The following is a 15,749-nucleotide window of genomic DNA, read 5'->3' as shown; positions in this document are numbered from 1 at the left end:
ATGATGAACTAATGATTTACCAAGTGAAACTGTGCCCACTTTTTTCCCTTTCATATACAGCTCTGTAGGTACACATATAAACAGAGACTGATCTGGGATCATCACATTCAGAGACTTGGCAATAGGCTTCAATGACACATAAGGAGAAGACAAAGCTTTATTGATCTAAAAAAACATTATGTTCAGTTGTAAATAAAAGAGTTCAGTGTGATGAATAAGTCAGGCCACGCTCCTGGTGTGTTTTCTGCTGCACAGAGCTTTTCTATCAATGCGCTGTCCAAGGTGCTGATCCTGGGACCACCAGCGCTGTAGGAGCTGTCCATGGTACTGACCATAGTTCATGCTGATGAGCAGGGTTCTCCCAGGCGCAGTCTAATGTCCAACAGAAAATCACTGTCAGTGTCACTGTTTCCATCTGTTCCTGTTGCTCTTTAACCGAACGTGTCTCAGAATCAGGTTGCACATTGTTTTGTTCGTCACCTCAGCCAAGCCTGAGCTGTGCGTGGGCTGCGGGGGTTGTATATCCTGCTGCCTGGCCTGCATCAGCAGCAATGCAAATAAATACATAATTGTTAACTTCCATTTGTGCGGATATTCTGCTTTTTAAAAAATCTTTATTTAACCATTGTGTGTATCATTTCAACAAGGTCTTACTATTCATATAGATCTTTGATCTCTCATTTTGAAAAGAAGCAGCTGTCTTAAAAAAAAAAAAAAACACAGGAGTAATAAAACATCCTATGCTTTTAGGCTTGACAGAGACCATTATTTTTAAGTAGCATAATGTGAAAGTCTAGTGGTAAAGTAGCTGTCAGCAACATGTCAACAATGTGATGGATTAGTGCTGCAGGTGGAGAACTCACTCTCTGAAATGTCTCCTTTTTTTGCCTTTAGTGGCTGTTTTCAGTGCAGAAGTCAAACTGCTTTTACTCCACATTTACATCACAGTGCAGCATTAGCTCTGACGGCAGAAGAAGATTTCATTTCTGATTTCAAGATCACAGATTCCTTCACGAAACATTATATTCAAGGGGGGGCTGTGGGGGTTCAGAGGTATAAGATGTAAAATGTTTAGTCTGGGAATGGAGTAAAACTGGATATTGATATGCTCATAACACAATCATAACTTTCTTTCATGGTGGTGATGATGGATATTTGTGTTGGAAATGAACTGAGGTGTGAGAATATCTTGGCAGGCAGGTGGCACATAAAACACAACATAATGAAACGATGCATTTCAAATTGTGTTTGCTACTTTTGGAAATTAAAGAGTGCTGTGTGTGTGTGTGTGTGTATGTGTGTGTGTGTGTGTATTCCACACTTAGGCACCACTGATTGGACTTTAAAATAGTTTTCTGGGTTCAGAATGGTTTTAAATTCAGCAATGATAAGCTCCGGTGCTGGTGCAGTTACCGTGTGTTTTCTGGTTTAACAGATTTTATTTATACAGATCCTACACTTAACTAACCACCCTGCTTCCCATTTCACAGCTCCGCCCACCCCCATTGCTCCACCCGAGCTTCTCGCCGTTGGCGCAACCTACCTTTGGATCAAACCCAACGCCAACAGCATCATCGGCGATGGGCCAATCATCCTGAAGGAAGTGGAATACCGCACCACTTCAGGGAACTGGGCGGAAACCCACGTGGTCGACGCCCCCACCTACAAGCTGTGGCACCTGGACCCAGATGTGGAGTATGAAATCAAGGTCCTGCTGTCCAGGCCTGGGGAGGGAGGAACGGGACCGCCGGGACCGCCGCTGGTCACCAGGACCAAATGTGCAGGTGAGTGAGTGACAGTAACTGTGACAGCTGCTGGCTGAGGAGGACTCTGCTGTGGTGCAGGTCGGTTGCTGTGTGCGTGTTCTGCAAACACACTACCAGCACTGTGCACGTACTGCTCCTCTCTGTGGACTGTGTTCACAGTTTTCTCATCTGCACACCTTCCTCCTCTCTTTCTCTTCCTCACTAATTCTTCTTCTTGCTTTCATTTTTCGCTTCTTCCTCTTTCCCTCATGCTCCTTAATTCTTGAGACAAGCCCACAGGTAGTCTGAGCAGCAGCTCATTATGACCCACGGTTACGTTTTATTTCTAGGCGCCCTCTAGCAGCTGTACTAATAATGACAGGAAACCGTCCCGCAACTGTAACTGTGTGTTTATTATTGTAACCTTTGACCTTAAAGAAAGTACTTACTGTAACTGAAACCACCCTCCTTTCCTAAACTTACCCCAGTTGTTTTTTTGCCGACACTGAGCCAAACTGTAACTGTCCTTTAAGCTCTTTTGGTTGTTTAGGTTTTTTCTCTCTGTGTCACTGTCCTTGTCTCCTCCCTCTCTCTTTCACCCCTTTTCTCTCTTTTTTACATTTCACTCATTCTCTTCTGTCTTTCATTCACATTTCCTTTGTGCCCCCACCTACCAGGTTTTCTCTTCTTCTTGTTCCACTCCTTTGTCTGTTTTCACTCCACCCATCTCTCCATTTCTCCTTTCTTCCCTGCCTTCACCTTTCTTTTTGTACATCCCCTCTTTCTGTTTGTCGTTCTCACTCAGCTACTTCTGTCCAGAGTTTTCTGTGATGCAAAGAAAAGAGACAAAGGCCTTTGTCAGTGTTTTTTTTTCCTGGGAGGAGAAGAGATGGATGGAGTAAGACAAACAGAGAGAGAAGAGGAGAGAGAGAAGTGGATAAAGAGTGGAGGAGCTGCCTATAAGAAAATATAGTTTATGTGTTTGTGTGTGTGTGTGTGTGTGTGTGTGTGTGTGTGTGTGTGTGCGTCTTGGGGCTGTGGTTTTTGTAACAAGTAAGTTATGTCAAAACTTTGGAGGATGAAGTTGGCAGGTGCTTTAATTTAATTGAAGTGGGAATTTGATTGTCTGTGGTTGTGTGTGTGTGTGTGTGTGTGCATGAATTTACACATATTTTATTTATTTGTATGAGTGTACTTGTAGCTGTGTGTCTGTTTGTGTGTTGGGTAAATCATTGTGTGTTTGTGTGTGTATTTGTGGTGTCTTGTGTCCACCCCCTGAGTTCTTTAATCAGCAGGTGAAAATGATGTGTTAATAGTACAGACTCTCTCTCTCTCTCTCTCTCTCCTCATCTTTCATTCTGTTCCATGATCATCTTTATCATTGGAAACTTTAAAAAAAAACTTTTTAAAGGGTAATAAGTCTGTAGTTTTATTCATTTAAAGGCTCAGTGATTTCTCCAGACATCTGGGTGGTGTAGTTTGTAGTGATGTTACTCAGGCCGGAGTAAATGGGGTCTTGTTGGGGACTATTTTCAGCAGTGGATTAATACAAGTGTTTCGATCAAGTGAGTAATTTTTAACCTGACAGACCAGATGGTTTGTCACACAGAACCATCTGGGAAAGGGCCGGCACTTTCCAAAAATACTTGGCAGGTGATTGGATGAACCATCTGTCTGTCACTGTGCATCAGGGGCTAACTTCAACCTATCAGAAAAGCCTTCACAGTGCACAGACTCTCCACTGCTGATATAACTGATGCTGTAGCAGCATCTTTGCTAACCTCTTTAAAAAGTCGCCATGTTTCTCACTGTCATCACACAGCCAGTTCAGTTTAATAAGAAAACTATAGAAGGTAGTTTGTCCCTCACCTCTTCCCGTCTTTCTCTGTTTGATTTGTGAACCTCATGAACAACTCTGTAACAAAGGCAAACACACACACACACACACACACACACACACACACACACACACACACACACACACACAGTGTCAAACTCCCTGCTGCGCCCACCTGAAGCCCTCCTGCTTTGCTTTCACAAGCATTCTTGTGGACACACACACACACACACACACACACACACACACACAGATACTCTTCAAACTTTAATTTTGCTCAGAGAAAACTTGAGATTGAAGAGTCTGTGAGTGCAGTGTGTCCTCCCTGCTGACAGACAGACAGTGGATGTGAAGTGGAACAGGGGTTGTGGTCTGTGTGTGTGTGTGTGTGTATGTGTTGGTTTTTGTGTATAATGCATACACCGGACATGTGTTTCTGGGCTAGTGCCGCTGTGTTGAGCTGCCACAACCATTCACAGGGTGCTGTGTGTGCATGTGTGTGTCTGTGTGTGTGTGTGTCTCTGTGTGTGATGGGATTGGAGCAGGCAGGTATGACAGATGTTCAAAAGCCTGCTGGCCACTGGCAGCATTGGGGGTGTGTGTGTGTGTGTGTTGTTGTGTGTGATATTGGTCTCTACACCTTCTGTGTTCACCTTTCTGTTCATGTTAGCATCTAGAGCTCTTCTCAGCCCCCAACTACAGGCTTAATCATCACTGTAGAGCATTTTCATATTCATATCAGATTTTTTGTAATGTCTCAATTTTACATCAAGTCATCACAAAACTCTACCGATTATTGAAAATGTTGGTTTCTTGCCGGCTTCTATCATTAGAGCTTCTCAGAATTAAAGTGGTTGTTTTCCGTGTTTTAGCCCAGTAACAGTGTTTATCAAATTAAAATAAAGTATAGGTTTGTATGTAGTTTTCTATCTTCTGGAACTTTGTGATGTCACAACAAAGCAGTCACCATCCTCACTGGTAATTTGCCAACAGTTGCGGCCTATCAAATCCAATCCTATCCAACGATGACATTAGCTGTGTCCCATTCAGGGGCCCCATCCTTCAGAGGATGCAGTTTAGGAAAGTCCATGAAGGCAAACCAAAACTACAGAGGATTTTTGCTTTGGGTCACCACCCTTACCATCGCGTCACAAAGCCCAGCTCCTGTCGCCTAGCAACCTTGACAACACCAAACTTTTTCACACAAAAACTTGAGGTTTTTAGATCCTTGGTTTTAACAGTTGTTCCGTTACTGCTGAACTGAGCTGAACCCCAAACTTACATTTGACAGTGTGATCTTTGGATCTCTGTCCATGTTGTTTGCTGCCATATTATTTTCATTACCTGTAAGCAGTGAGTCCTGGGATGGGTTGAGCCATGAAGAATCTTTGTAAAAGACTCTGTTGCCCAGAAAAAGGACATACGTGAAGGAGCCTTGAGAATGAAACAGTGTAGTGGCACCACTGTGATGCCGTCAGTCTTGAAATGTAGCGTCTAGAGGATATGGCCCCTGAACTGGGACACAGCTGATAACTGGCAGTGTTGCTTACAGCAGTGTGGCGTGGGAAGTAGAGCAGATCTGGACAGAACTCGGAGCACTTGGAAAAACCTTTATGAATTTAACAAGTTTGCAAACTTCTGACTGAAATGAAGATCCAATTAAAAAGAAAGGTGTGACTACCTGTGTCAGCGACTGGCTTGTGGTCTGACTGTCAGGCTGATTGATGTCTCAGTGATCAGTCAGTGAATAATAAAGGACAAGATGTATTAACAGATTTGATTTGGTGGAAGAAGAGCTGGATGATTTTCTGGCTCTGACACAAATGAAGCCTCTTGTGAGTTTGTGTGGAAATCCCCCTCAGCTCCTCCACCAGCTCCTCCACCATTGTTGCTCCACTGTTGTGGCGGGGGCTGCAGCCAGCTGCCAGGCAGCCGTCGCTCAGAATAGGATTCAGGCCATTTCACCCAAAAGCTCTTTGGTGGCTCCGAGGGATTCGGTGGCGGTTTTTTAGCCGTGTGTCTCCTGTAGCGTGGCACATTTGTGAGAGCGATGTGAAGACCGGATTGAGGAGGCGAGCTGAAATGAACTCTCCATTTTTGCTCGAGGTGCAGCGAGGACGCGGCCTTGGTAGTGATTGATTTCATCATCCGTCCCCCTCTGTCCTCACTCTTTAAGGCTTTTGAACGATTCATCACCCGGTTTTCATTTGGATAATGTTTCCTCTCTAGACCCGTCTCAGTGGACCAGTTATTCCCTCACTCCTCCAGCAGTGTACATGTGTGACGTCTGCGGTTTCATTGTCCCTGTCGCTGGTTTCTGATCGGCTTCTTTCTCTTCAGCTGATCTTTCTCTCTGAAGTTGGCAACACTGCTTTGCTGCAGAGCCTGCCGACACACGCAAACACTCCCCTGACATCTTGGCATCCTCGCTCCTCTTCCTTCATCTTTATCCTCTTTCCTTTTTTCCTCCTTCATCTTTCTCATCCTCTGTATTCCTGCCTCTCCTCTCCCTCCTTGAAAATATTGCCTTAAACTCAATATTCACCAAACATAAACAGTGAATACAGGCTGTAATCCTTGTCTCTATAAATATCAGCTTTTAACTTTGGCGTTACCTCTCCAAAGTGCAACTGCATCCTCGTCTAATCTCCTCTCCTCACGTCTTCTCCTCTTCCTTATGAATTCATATTTTTATGTGAGGGATGATAAAGTAAGTGTTGGCTAATATGTTACCACATAAAGATGGACTTTTAATTCACCTGCTGCACATAAATCTTCCTTTAGTATCTTTTCTGTTCCTCTTTCTCCTCCAGCATTTCCTCCCCTCCTCTCTTCTTTATAGGAGGCAGATGCTAATGTGAATGTTGGCTAATATTCAGCACTCTATAAAGGCTTCATTCACCTGAGAGTTATATACTACAACCCAGCGCCTTCTTTCCTCTCCCCATCTCGCCCATTTCTTATAAAGTAGATCTTTATGTGAAGGATGGTAATGTGAGTGTTGGCTAATGTGTTGCCCCATAAAGATGGATTTTTAATTCACCTGCTGGGTATATTCTGATTTGGCTGACACCACTGCTCCACTGTTCTGCCAAGCCAAGCAGTTTAGATGCAGTTAAGCAAGTGCATCCTTTCTGCGTAAAACACTACCAGAATGAAACAGTTCAGAGATCAGCTTTTGCAGGTACGATAAAATAACACTCTGGATCTGTTAAAGAAATGCACTGCCTGACTTGAGTCAACCCTGGAACCTAGAAATGATGTTTCTATTTGAATTTCTTTCTTTTACCAGTTCAACAGTTGTCAGGAAGGAGGAAAATGTGGTCTATGGGGACTGACTCACTTTTGAAGCCAGGCTCTAGTAGTCATTAGAGGAACTGCAGGGTGGATTTGAGCCCTGGTTTGTTAAAAAAAAAAAAAAAAAAACTTCCCCCTGAACTTAATCCAGCCAGCGCGGTCTGGATGATAATTGAGTCTTTCCTTTTGTGTCTCCTCATCAACCTCCTCTGACGACACTGAGCTCCACCAGAGTTACATCCTTATCTTCTGCAGACCACAGCTAAATGTTACAGAGATATGGAGCTCATCTGAAAAGTGTAGCTCTCCTGCAGCATCACCCCTCTTCTGCAATCATCTCACCTTTATTCAGCAGAGTGGATTTAGGCCTCTGGGACGTTTCTGCTTCATTTCCCTTCTGGACAAAGGTGACTGCTCTAATTATATCCAGTTCACTGGCCACTTTGTCCTCCTCTCCCACACTAATGTGTCTGTAACAGCCATCAGACAGGAGTTGAAGGAGGCAGCAGTGTTTTTACCCTCCTACTGTGAGTGGTTTTCATTTGAAGGAATTTTTTCATTTAATCAAATTCTTGATTTGAAACCTTTGTTAGCCTCAGCCTTGGTTTTTCTCATCAGTTCTTTTGTTTATGAAAATATTTCACTCATCAGTAAAGACACTTGATCGCTACATGTCCAGTTTCACCTGTTTTGAAGGAGCCTGTATGTAGTTGGACATCCCTGCTAATCCAAAAGAGGTGGGGCTTGTGTGGAGCAGAGATTTCAGTGCATGACGGTCTGAGGCAAGCACATGCTCACCCACCTGTCACTCAAAGAGGCCACGCCCTCAATTCCACATAACTTTAAGCCTCAATAAAATGTAAACAACTGTGCCCCTCCATGATCTTCTCCTCCAAGCCTCCTCACTGCTCTCTGACCAAACAGCATCTTTTCATCTCGATGCTCTGTGGCATAATGGAGGCTCTCACAAGTGAAGGAGCCTGTTTCCACAATGCTAAGAGCAATTGCACTAATCACATGGTGGAACAAAGAGGCTAGTTCTGCTGGTAAAAAGCTTCAAGTCCAGAGTCGCCCTCCTTTCCTTACAGCGTAGACAGAAACTTACTTTTTCATTTTTTTTATAAGTGGTGTATAAATGAAGCAGCTCATTCTTACAGGGCCTGTTCTGTAGGAAGTGAAAATTATTCGTTTCCTGTTCCTATTTATCAGAACTTTGGTTTCACAAAGGACATAGAAGTAAAAGCACAAATGACCAAAGACAAATAAATTTTTTCTAACTTAAGATTTGATCAGTTGATGTTTAGTTGCATGAATATGTGAAACTTGATTTGATTATAAGAAATGTAAGATCATTTTACCTGCACAATGAACAGCTGAAGTACTCCACTGAAAACCACAGGTTTCGTTGCTGTAATCACAGATCATAAAAAAAAAAATCTTTCCAGTCTGTCCTGTTTCCAATGTTTCTCTGCAGCATTTCCCTCCAAAAAACCCCACATTTCTCCCCATGCACACGGTTTCTTCCTCCATCTTTACAGGGGGGAACATGAGTCAACCCTCATGTAATCACACTTTAGAGAAGAGGAGCTTGAATGGAGGATAAAAACTCAGCTCAGATCAGATGAAACTGCCTCCTCTTGTTCTCACGATTCTTCAGAGGAAAGTCTCTTGGTCTCTGCTGTTTTGTGTGTTCTCTCTTTTCTCAGAACATCTTATAATTCTTTTGTCCTTTTTCTCTCTGTTCTTATCATGCTACTCTATGTAAAACTCACCGTCCTGCTGTGATTTGCTCTTGTCCCTTTGAGTTTCCATGTCAGCACATTAATTCATCTCTCAGTGTCTGAGTGTCAGTCATGTCCCTGTCCTCAGTCCTCTGTCCTTTCATCCTTTATTTTATTTTTTTTAGTTTCCCCTTCCTCTCTTTTAAGGTCATGCTACATGTTTCTGTTGGTTCTCTGCAATCCGACATTCCCTCATTCCCATGCTGAGACCGACAACCACCCACAGAGCGCCTCACACTTTCTTGTGAGTTCTTCTTTAGAATTTGCTCTGATGTCTTGTCACTCTTTCAGCGTAGCCTCATTGTGGCTGTTGTTACGGCTTTGTTGCAGCGTTGAAATCCTGCCTGATGGAGTGGCCCCTTTTTATTAACTCAAGCATGTCTGTTTGAGGGACATGTGCCACTCTCTCTGCTTGAAATGATTATTATGCTGGATTCATCTTTATGACCAACTTTTGAAATCTATTGTTCTCAAGTTAAATCCAAGATGGCACTACAGAAGAGAGTGCATGCAGTGGTGAGCCTAGACTCTTTGGGGGCCCCAGGCAAAGAAGCCCATCAAAGAAACCCCCCTGCTCCCCCACACATAGCATGGCACACTATTTATTTATAGAGGTCCCTAAACACCTCACATGCAGACTATCGTTACATGCTACAATTTACAGATGTTCCCTTAAACGCCACATGCAGGCAGCAGGTAGACGCCAGCTCCAGCACACATGATCAGGGACCGCACCAGTTGACTGTATAGTGTCTTTAGTGTGTGTGTGTGTGTGTGTGTGTGTGTGTGTGGTGTGTGTGTGTGTGTGTGTGTGTGTGTGTGTGTGTGTGTGTGTGTGTTTGTTATTGCCACAGCGGATCTGCTGCATTTCCCATTAGCACATAGACTGCAGTTATTCTTCCTTTAATATGATTCTTATTTTGTGTGGGTGTGTGTTTGTGTTGTTTTCACAATATGCAAACACACACATTCAAGCATGTGCACACACACACGTGCAGACACATTAACTCTCAACATACATTAAAAAGTAATCTTAAAAAGACATCATGAAGTCGCAGCTGCGTCTTCATCAGAAGTTACCAGACAGAAAAGACTCTGTCTGCCTCATTTCATATTGGAAGAGAAATTTCATGTTATCCAGTGACTGTGCTGATGTGTTTCACTGATGTAGAATCATATATGCAGCTCGGGCTTGGCGATATGGCTGAAAATATAATCGTAATATTATTTTCATATTGATAAATATCCTCCTCAAATGTCCTTATTTGGGCCTCACATGTGCCAACCATGTGACCGTACTGCTGTTACCTGTTAGGTTCACTGTGCAAAAGACTGTTGACCTAAATGCAGAACAGATGTGTTTATTATCATCGTTATTGTGGGAATTTTCTTTGTTTTTGCTCCCAGTCGTTTTAAAGATAGTCTGACACAGCAGTGTGTGTCTGACCCCAAGTGGTGTCCCTTATAAAATGAGGCTTATCAGGAGAAATGGTGTATTTTAGAGGGCATATGAAACCTGAGTCTTTTGAATCAAATGTTATGACTCAGGCTGGCGGATGTGTTTGCCCTGGAAACAGTGTCTGCCGGCCTTTTATACTCAAAACCTTCGGAGAATATCTGTGTGTAGGTGTGTTTGTTCCTCACTCAGTGCTAGCATATGCAAGTGTGTGTGCCTGCTTTGTCGTGCTTGAATATGTATTTGTGTGCCTCTAGATTCGAAAGGACCTTTTCATCATCAGATCAATCAGAGCGATGGGACTCAGGACAGGCTCTGAATACCAGATCACCTCTGAATCACCATGAAAATACAGGGATCAGAGCAGCAGACTGATGACACACTCACACAGTCCTGTTCTCAATAACTTCTGCTCAGATGCCCTTGAGCATGGCACACAGCTTCCAGACACTGGCCTCCATCTTTTGTATGTGCATGTTCCCTGGAGGTGTTTTATTATCCTGAGCTGTGGACCATTTGGCTATTTGGAAGAACTTGGATTGAAAATAAAACTGCACTGCACAGTAGAAACTACGGAAGCCCAGAGACACAAGTGAAAGATCATTTTTGTTTGTTTTCTTTTTCTGGGAAGAAACTTGCATCTTGTTTTCAAAGATAAGGCAAATGAAAAAAGTTTATTCTTCTTTCTTTCTACCCAAAAAATGATTTGCCTCTCTGGGCCTCTGTAACAAACAGGCGGTAAAAACACTTCACTGAATCAACAGATAAAGATAAAAGATTTGATTAAAAAGTCAAGGTCAGCAGCTAGCTCCCTTTATGCTCTGGTATTATGCTGGAGTTCAGCTGATGTTCAGCTCATTTGAAGATGATCATTTATCTGAGAATAAGGAGAAAAAGATATTTATATAATATTAATCTCTGGCTGGTGTTATAGGGGCCAGCTTAAAAAGAGCCAGAAAGCATCTGTTTAAACCATAGTCAGTGGTTGTGCTAATGCTAACTCTGGCTCTCTGTACTGACAAGGTTTCGGGTTTATTTAGCCCCCCCCCCCACAAGTTGACAGGATTGGTTCCTTAGGTTCTATGACGTATGAATCCCTGAGACTGTCATTGGTTCACTGCAGGTCAAGGTGGAAACACTCAGTCATGGTGTTTACTGATTATTTCACTCATCATGTGTCTCTTTGATCTAAAAACATGTGGATGTTAACAAGGTGAAACACTTGATTTTCATTTGACGGGTTCTTTAAATGATCAGTTAAAGTGGCATTTATGTCCAAACCATAAGGCCTGGTCCTCACTGCCTTCATTGAGCTAATTTCGACCAATGAAAACATACATCCAGAGAAATCTACCCAGATACGCCAACAACACTTCAGATCTTCCTAGTAACAGGCCTCTATTCTGAGGGTGTGTGAACGTGTGAGTCGTTGTGGAGCTGTGAGGAGAAGGTGTGAAGTTTGTCTGTGAGAGATGGAGTGTGAACTGCTTAAAAACCAGCGACAGACATGAAAACAAGAAGCTGGAGGAGTCGTTCGATTCAGCAGAAAGACACTGGCCCTCAAACACACAAACACGCAAAAACAAACCCACAAACTTAATTTACCACCCAAAATAAAAAATGTTGTGTTGCATTCATGCACAAACATTACCATGCATACACACTGTTCGCTCTCGCAGCAGTGTAGCGGTTGTAATCAACACTTGAGAGAGAGCTGTGAGCAGACAGGATGAGTATCACCAGGGGTGAGAGAGAGAGTGTGTGTGTGTGTGTGTGTGTGTGTGTGTGTGCAGGCGACAGGAGGGTGCAGGGAATATGTGTGTAAAACAGATGTGTGATGAACGTCTGGGAAAAATAAAAACCTCCAACACTTTCTTCAAGAACAAAATAAACAACAAATACCAAACGCACAATACACACAGGACTCATGATGTGGCCGCACTTCTGCAGGTTAGTGCAACTACCCATCATCCTCTGGGGTTCTTCTCTCAGTTAGTGCGTCTTTCGTGCTCTGTTTCTGCCCTCTCCTGCTGATTTTTTTTTCCTGAGACCTCATGCAACAAAACAGAACGAATTCTGGGTAATAAGGTACCGTAGCACACAGGGGTTGTGACACACACACACACACACAGACACACACAATCACAAAAGCACACGGCCAATGAAGCGGCAGAGTTTGAGGAGGAAGCCAGGCGAGCACAAAAGAAATAGAGGCTCTTTATTAGAAGAAAATGTTGCCCATTTTGCCCGCAAATAAGTCGCTCTCACACACACACACACACACACACACACACAGACACACACAAACACGCACTATGCTGCAGGGCTGTCTTTTGTCGTGAAGCCATCAGGATCCAATTTCTCCTTCATTAAGTCTGGGTAGGAAGCAGTATACAGCCACTAGGTAGCTAGCTCTGTCCCTGTCACCACACACACACACACACACACACACACACAGAAGTAGAGTCTAAATGCCCCTTATCTTCCTCCAAACCAGAAACATCAATAAGAGCCTTGTAACAACAAAGCTGAACACACACAAACACAACCACACACTCACACAGTGATAATTGTAAAAAGCAAAATGAGAAGGCCACAACAAACAAACACACACACTCACACACACACACACACACACACACACACACACACACACACACACACACACACACCCTTCTTCCCTCGGAGGAGAGATAACAAGGTCTCAGAGATGATCTACATCTGATGGATCTCTCTCTCTCTCTCTCTCTCTCTCTCTCTCTCTCTCTTCTCTCTCTCTCTCTCTCTCTTTCTCTCTCTCTCTCTCTCTCTCTGTCTCTCTCTCGCTCTCCTGTGGTAAGCAGTGCTCTCTCTCGCCCCCTCTCACCTCTCTGTGGGGTGAGAGTGTAGTCGTACTCGTCGCTGGCTGCAGCAAACACAGCCAATCACTTTGGCATCAATCTGCCTCTTAGCAGCAGCTGGTGAGTGGATGGTGTACAGACACACACACACACACACACACACACACACACACACACACACCCATGTCTTAATATATTCATGGGGACCAGTATTGACATAATACATTCCAAGTCTTAGCCCTCAAACAGCCATTTAAACTTGTGGGGTCCAGCACTTTGGTCCCCACAAAGATGTAAAAAACAAGCCCCTCCCACACACATACACACACACACACACAGCAGGACTCCCTTTTACCAAGTTCACAACCACTGTAGTTGGTCAAGAGGGACGGCGAAGTCGATGCCCTGTGTGTGAGTGTGTTTGTGTGTTTGTGTGTATGTGTGTGTGTGTGTGTGTGTGTGTGTGTGTGTGTGTGTGTGTGTGTGTGTGTGTGTGTGTGTGTGTGTGTGTGGTATCTAACAGGCAGACAGGATGAAACCCATTAAACGGAACAGGTCCAGCCGTAATTGGTGCTCTTTTGTAATTGGCCTGTTGGGGCCGATTTGCATTGTTTCCAGGGCAACAAGCTTGTTTCTCTATGTCTAAGCACAGCGGGAGGGAACAAGAGAGGCAGGGAAGAATAGAAGGAGGAGGTGGTGGATAGAGAGAGAGAGAGAGAGGTCAGAAGAGAGGGGAGGAGGGAGGGAGGGATGTAGAGGGCAATGGAAAGGCTGGGTGGGAGAGGGAGTGGGAAAACAAAGGTGATTATAGATCAGAGGAGGCGGGAAAAGAAGGCAGGGGAGTGGAAAAGGATGAGTGGTTGGAAGTAGGAAGGAGAGGAAAGATGGAGGGGGAAAGGATAGAAAGATGCAGAGAAGACATGAAAAAGACTGAGATGACGATGAGGCCTGGAAGAGAAGATTATGTAAAGAAGAGAAGAGAAAGGAAGTTTTAGTGGTTGGGTGAGCGGCAATGCAGCAGCAGCTTTGATTCTCTGCGACTCTCTTTCCCTCTTTCTTGTTGAAGCAGCCGAGGTGAACAGAGTGGATTAGAGCTGATAGCTGCATTTTCTGACACGTGCAGTCAACAGCACCACACACTGAATTGAACAAGTGATGAAAAGTGGGGCAATTTCCATCACACCGCTCACTGTGAATGTTTGATTTTCTCTGTGTGTGTGTGACTGTGGATCACTGTGTGTGGTAGAGTGAGTGAAATCAAACTTCTTCAGAAGACGTCCTCAGACAGACAGATTTGTCTCAAAATGCTTTCAAAAGCAGCCGGGGACAAATTTGACGTACAGGCAGGACAGGATTTTTTTTTTAATTATAAAAAAGAGTCATTTTTATCCAGACTGCTGTTTGCATTAATCCCAACATCATGAGCTGTTCAACTTTTCGATTAAGTAATTTCTGACAGTCTGAATTTGGAGTGCTGATGGTTTCATGTCTAAGTTTTGAAAGACATGTAAAATGAAAATAAAATTAATGTTTTCAAGTTTGTTAAGTTTAGAATGAAAATTTAAAAAAGCCAAACGTTTTGCCAAGTGCTGGCTCACTGTGGAAACCGTGGGGTTTCTCTCTATAATATTGCAAGTTCTTGACCTTTCCCTATAAAGTGCCTTTAGATATTGTATGTTATGATTTGTCACTACAAAAATGAAACTGAACTGAATTAAAACATCTGTTAAAGGTCCACATCCCATCATCCAACCTTGCAGGATTTGGTGTTTGCCTGAAATCTGCTAGATTTTTAGTGAGTGACTCAGAAAACAGTCAGCCAATCAGAAGAGAGGCTTTCATCCTCTCTAGAAGCCTGAGAGAGGAGATGTAACACTACACTGAGATGGTTTTTGGTTCTTAAAACCACAAATATATCTTCTGATGGAGATCAACTCTTCAAATAAAACACAGAAGAAGAGTGAAACGTGGGACCTTTAAATGCCTCTGTGGTTGTAATAAAGGTAGGAGGGGATTGGAAGATGTTTTAACCTGTAGGTGTGGAGCTGAGGTCACAGCTTCCAGCACCAAGCTTTTTTTCCTTTGGAAACTCAAACGTTTGATGTATGTCAGTCATTGAGGAGTTTCAGACTCTCATAATAGAGGTTTGATGAAGTATGGTTGATAGTGCCTTGCTCAGGTGCACACTTGCAGTTGTGGACACAGTGACTGGGGGTGTGAACCGGAGCGGCTCAGAGGTCCTCACCCTGTGGAGAAAATGGCCTTTGCAGTTTCTCTGGCGAGGTCCTTGACTCTCTGACTGTCTCTCAGAATTGAATTGAAAGTGACAGAAACAATCTGGTCTCAGTCTACAGGTGCAGAGATGTTGTGACAGGGGAGAGGGTCACCTCCAGACGATATTAAAGATCTTCTAGCAGAGGAGAGGACTCGCTGTGTGATCAAAGGCCAACGTGGACAATCTTTGACACTTTACAACAGCTCTGATAAGTCATGGTGGACTGTAAGGAGCTTTTATGTCCTTGGAGGAGGGTGAGGCGAAGGTGTGTGTATGTGCATCTGTGCTTTACTGTCAGTCAGACCTGTTCTTGTTTTCCAAAGCACAGTATGTGCAGACCTATAATATAGCTGCTTATCACATCATTCAGTTTGCAGTAATGATACAAAAAGGAACAGACTGTGTTTCGGAGATATGATAATATTAGAATATAATATTAGAAATCTCCAGAATGGTCTGGGAGTGGGGGATCATCTTCCTTTTAAAGTGGAATAAGCGTTCTCATGGTCCATTAGCAG

The 15,749-nt window shown here is 43.5% G+C and overlaps 1 protein-coding gene across 4 annotated transcripts in view; it reads left to right on the top strand.

Moving 5' to 3' along the window:
• ptprt (protein tyrosine phosphatase receptor type T) overlaps positions 1-15,749 on the top strand; it is a 317,399-nt gene that overhangs the window by 105,481 nt on the left and 196,169 nt on the right. For all 4 annotated transcript variants that reach the window (XM_071493994.1, XM_071493993.1, XM_071493992.1 and 1 more), the window contains exon 8: positions 1,491-1,784. In XM_071493994.1, coding sequence (XP_071350095.1) covers positions 1,491-1,784 — 294 coding nt within the window. The remainder of the gene's footprint in view (positions 1-1,490; positions 1,785-15,749) is intronic.

Source organism: Trachinotus anak, unplaced genomic scaffold (genome assembly GCF_046630095.1).
Source record: "Trachinotus anak isolate AG129_WGS33_773 ecotype Australia unplaced genomic scaffold, CSIRO_AGI_Tana_v1 ptg000013l, whole genome shotgun sequence".
Lineage (NCBI taxonomy): Eukaryota > Metazoa > Chordata > Actinopteri > Carangiformes > Carangidae > Trachinotus > Trachinotus anak.
This window is presented reverse-complemented; position numbering and strand designations above follow the sequence as displayed.